The following is a 3,336-nucleotide window of genomic DNA, read 5'->3' as shown; positions in this document are numbered from 1 at the left end:
GAGAGACAGGGTAAGGAGGAACAGGAGCTCAAGAGTGGGAGCAAGTGGAACAGAGGGATCCATTAGTGTCTTCTGCTATTTCATTTGTCCCAAGATATAGCTTTCCTGACAATTAACCCAGGTGGAGGGAATCAGAGAAATAAAGTAATCAGAGGAATAAAGTGAGGAGCTGGTAGCCAAAGTGGGCAGTGAAGACAAAATGTTACTGCCTCCCTCAAGTGATACAATCTTAGTTCTACTATGCAGGAAGAGCTTATATTTTTCTCTTCTCTTTCTCTCCCCTCTCATCCAGTACCAAAGCAAAAGGACCTAGGGCTCTAGTTTTCTACAACCCCTTGACATTTCCAGGCTAGAGAACTAAAGCACGCAGCTTAAAACGAGAGTCATTCTTATCAGGTTGATGGTGCTGTGAGAGGACCTTGTAGTCAAGGGAGAGGCAGGGGGGAAATGTCTTCAGCATACTATACAGTATCCGTGCAGTCAGCTCCAGTTTGTCCAAGAACCTTTATTGGAAAAATGTCCAAGGGGTGAGGTCACCAGCAGCTGGAGCAGCTGCCAGGTGAGAGGGGAGCACCTGAGGCTCCGTGGAAGACATTGGAGTAGTACAGTGCAGCGTCCTTCTCCAGGCCCAGACAATCCTTTCTACTTGCTGGGGCAAGGGAGGACTAGCAGGAACATCACACTCTGAGACCTAGAGGCGAGATGTGGGGGCAGCTGGGGGTACTGACAGTCCTGATGCAGGTGGAATGGGGGCCATTTGGGACCTAGTAGGAGAGGACTGAACAGGTGACTCTCTCATGGACCTGGGGAATGAGAGACAATATCCCTTCTGCTTCCACTCCCCAAGTCCAGGGGCACAGACTGAACAGACCTACCTTGTGGCCCTGCTCACAGTGGAAAGAGGATAGGCCTGAGATTGTGGGACGGTATTACTCTCTGGGAGCCTGGGTGCTTCAGTCTTGGTCAGATCACCATCTTAGGCTCTCCCTCCCCCCAACTATCTCCAGGGTGTCAGTGCATCGCTCTTCTGGTTCTGGTTCTTCATTCAGACGTCAATGGTGTTGATGGATGGTGACTTTTTCTGTGAAAGAAAATGACTTGAGTCTCCAAGGCATTAGAAGGCAGTAGTCTCCTTCCTCTCAGAGCTTCAGTTTTCCTCTTTTCCAGCCTCCCCCTTTGGCTTTTCTCCCTTTACCTGGCTGCCCCTGGGGGAAAATCACCCCTCCCTCCCTTGCTGACCCCACATCACCTGTCTTGTCCCCACTGGCCTTCCCTGAGGACTCTGTTCCGGCCCCTTCCCCTTCTCCTTGGGGTTGTTGTTCGAGTCATTGTCCTTGATGATGTCATACTGACGGCAGAAGAGCCCAATTACAGCTGAAAGATAACAATACAATCTGAGCCTTGAGCTCAACCTCCCTGCTCACAGCCTCGAAGGGCAGTGAGATAGCCACACCATTTCTAGAAAGTCCAAGAAGAAAGTCTTTGAATTTCTGGTGCCTCTGCATAACCACTCCGTCTCCATCATCCTCTCTGGGTTCCCATCAGCCTTCACACCACCTCTTCAGACCTCCTGATCATTTCCCTCAATCAGCCATCACCCCACGCCATTTCTCTTGTCGCCTTTTCTCCCAGCAACCTTCCCCACCTCCCACCATCACTGAGCCCCATTCCCTCAATCCCCAGGCCCCCTCCAGCTGCTCGCTCACCAGCCCACATGAGCAACACGGCCACGATGATGACCACTTCCCCCGTCTGCAGGGGTCGTTCTCCATCCAGACCCTCCACTGTGATGTCCCCTGAGGAGGAGAGGCCCCTGGGTTATGGGGAGCAGTTAGAGAGCTGTGACTGTGCACAGCGAAGGACAGAGATGCAGGGGGTGAGAGTCTGAGTATACCCATCCCTGGGTCCCCCTTGTAGCCTGGGAGCTGTTGGTGGAGCTGTTGGTGGACAGATGGCTGGAGATCAAAAAGAGGAGGGCTGCAGGTCAGGTCCTCCCTCGCACAGCCTGCAGCTGCTGAACCCAGGCTGGGGGAAAGGAAGCTTAAAAACCCTTCCCCCAAGCGATTCATTATCAGTCTGTCTATACCCAGTTCCCTGCCAACCTGTTTTCCTTCCTTTCCTTCTGGCAGTACAATGAATTAAATCATCCTTCTATTCATCTAAGCTAGACTGTTGCCTGCTTTGGGGAAGTAAACAAGAGGATAAGTAAAGGCCACATAAAACCCAGAGTATCCAAAGCTTTAGAGAACAGGGACTAGCTGAGATCCTCACCTGGGCTTGAATTGTTTGAGGGTAGCCGGTCGGAACCCTTGAGAGTTCGGAAGTGCACCCGGGGCCCTGGAGGACTCTCTCCACGAAGGCCAATGCTCCTGACCTGCACAGTGTAGTCGCTGTCTTCTGCCAGGCCCCAGAGGGCACAGGCCCGGGTGGTGGTGTTCACCTCCCGGATCACACGTTGCCCAGGGCCATTCTGTCTCTGCAGAAGAGATGAGAGAGTGGCCTCACTCCTGGCCAGCCCACAGGGTTCAAGCCATTCATGCTTGACAGGTCCAAGCTCTCCAAGTGGGATGAAAAGGGCAGTTTGAACCAAGAAGCGGCAGCTCCCCAGATTCTCCACCGCTGGGAGGAGACTTTGAGGGGTAGGAGGAGGTAACCCAAGGAACAGAGATCCAAGGACACAGGTTGGGGGAGCAGAATGATTCATACTTGCTGGGAAATGGAGTAGCCAATGACGATGTTGCCTTCTGGGACGTCCCAGGACACAGTGGCCGAGTTGGCTCTGAGGTGAGTGACTGTCACATTCACGGGAGAAGGAGGCCGGTCTGCAGGTGCCAGTGTGTTAACAGGTTAACAGGTTCCACTCACAGGCTAACTCTGGTTAATCCCCACTTCCTCCCCCTTTACTCACCTGCTCGCACAAAGCCCAGGTCACAGCTGACCAGCAGGAGGACCGTGGGGCTGAGATAGGGGGAAAGGGGTGTCAGCGAAGCCATGGTCCCCACCGTGTCCACTGGGAGGCACCGAGGCATCCGCTAGACATCCAGGCGGGGCTCCTGGAGGTGGCAAGAGTTGTGCGGGGTCAAAGACTGCCCCAGAACATACGGGTGGGGCAGCAGCTATCCCGGGCTGCCCCCCCACCCAAGCCCCCACACCATAGCAGCCCCTGATCCCGGCTTTCCCCCAGCCTTTCCCACCTCCGCATCACCCTCTGCGCCCCCAGCGCGCGGCTGTGCCCTGCCCACACCCACCTCCGCCGGTCCTCGCGGGCGGTCAGGCCTGGGGGGCTGCTCGGTGCCCAGAGGGCGGCCCATCGCCCGGCTCCGTGGCGCTGCCCTT

General features: G+C 55.0%; 1 protein-coding gene across 1 annotated transcript; it reads right to left on the bottom strand.

Moving 5' to 3' along the window:
• Window positions 1-485: 485 nt before the first annotated feature.
• FNDC4 (fibronectin type III domain containing 4) lies at window positions 486-3,336 on the bottom strand. Its single transcript, XM_004686347.2, has 7 exons — window positions 3,249-3,336; window positions 2,909-3,053; window positions 2,707-2,822; window positions 2,272-2,476; window positions 1,707-1,796; window positions 1,250-1,374; window positions 486-1,081 (listed from the first exon to the last, which is right to left on the bottom strand). The coding sequence occupies exons 2-7, from the start codon at window positions 3,027-3,029 to the stop codon at window positions 1,046-1,048; spliced, it is 693 nt and encodes a 230-aa protein (XP_004686404.1). The 5' UTR covers window positions 3,030-3,053; window positions 3,249-3,336; the 3' UTR covers window positions 486-1,045.

The sequence above is a fragment of the Condylura cristata genome, unplaced genomic scaffold, assembly GCF_000260355.1.
Source record: "Condylura cristata isolate star-nosed mole 26May11 unplaced genomic scaffold, ConCri1.0 scaffold00020, whole genome shotgun sequence".
Taxonomy (NCBI): domain Eukaryota; kingdom Metazoa; phylum Chordata; class Mammalia; order Eulipotyphla; family Talpidae; genus Condylura; species Condylura cristata.
The sequence above is the reverse complement of the archived record's forward strand: the minus strand, read 5'-3'. Positions and strand labels throughout refer to the sequence as shown.

Coding starts and splice junctions, on each gene's coding strand:
- FNDC4 (XM_004686347.2), bottom strand. CDS start 3,029: ATGCCTCGGTGCCTCCCAGTGGACACGGTGGGGACCATGGCTTCGCTG. Junction 2,823..2,908: donor CCTGGGCTTTGTGCGAGCAG/GTGAGTAAAGGG, acceptor TGGCACCTGCAG/ACCGGCCTCCTTCTCCCGTG. Junction 1,082..1,249: donor GGCCAGTGGGGACAAGACAG/GTGATGTGGGGT, acceptor TTTCTTTCACAG/AAAAAGTCACCATCCATCAA.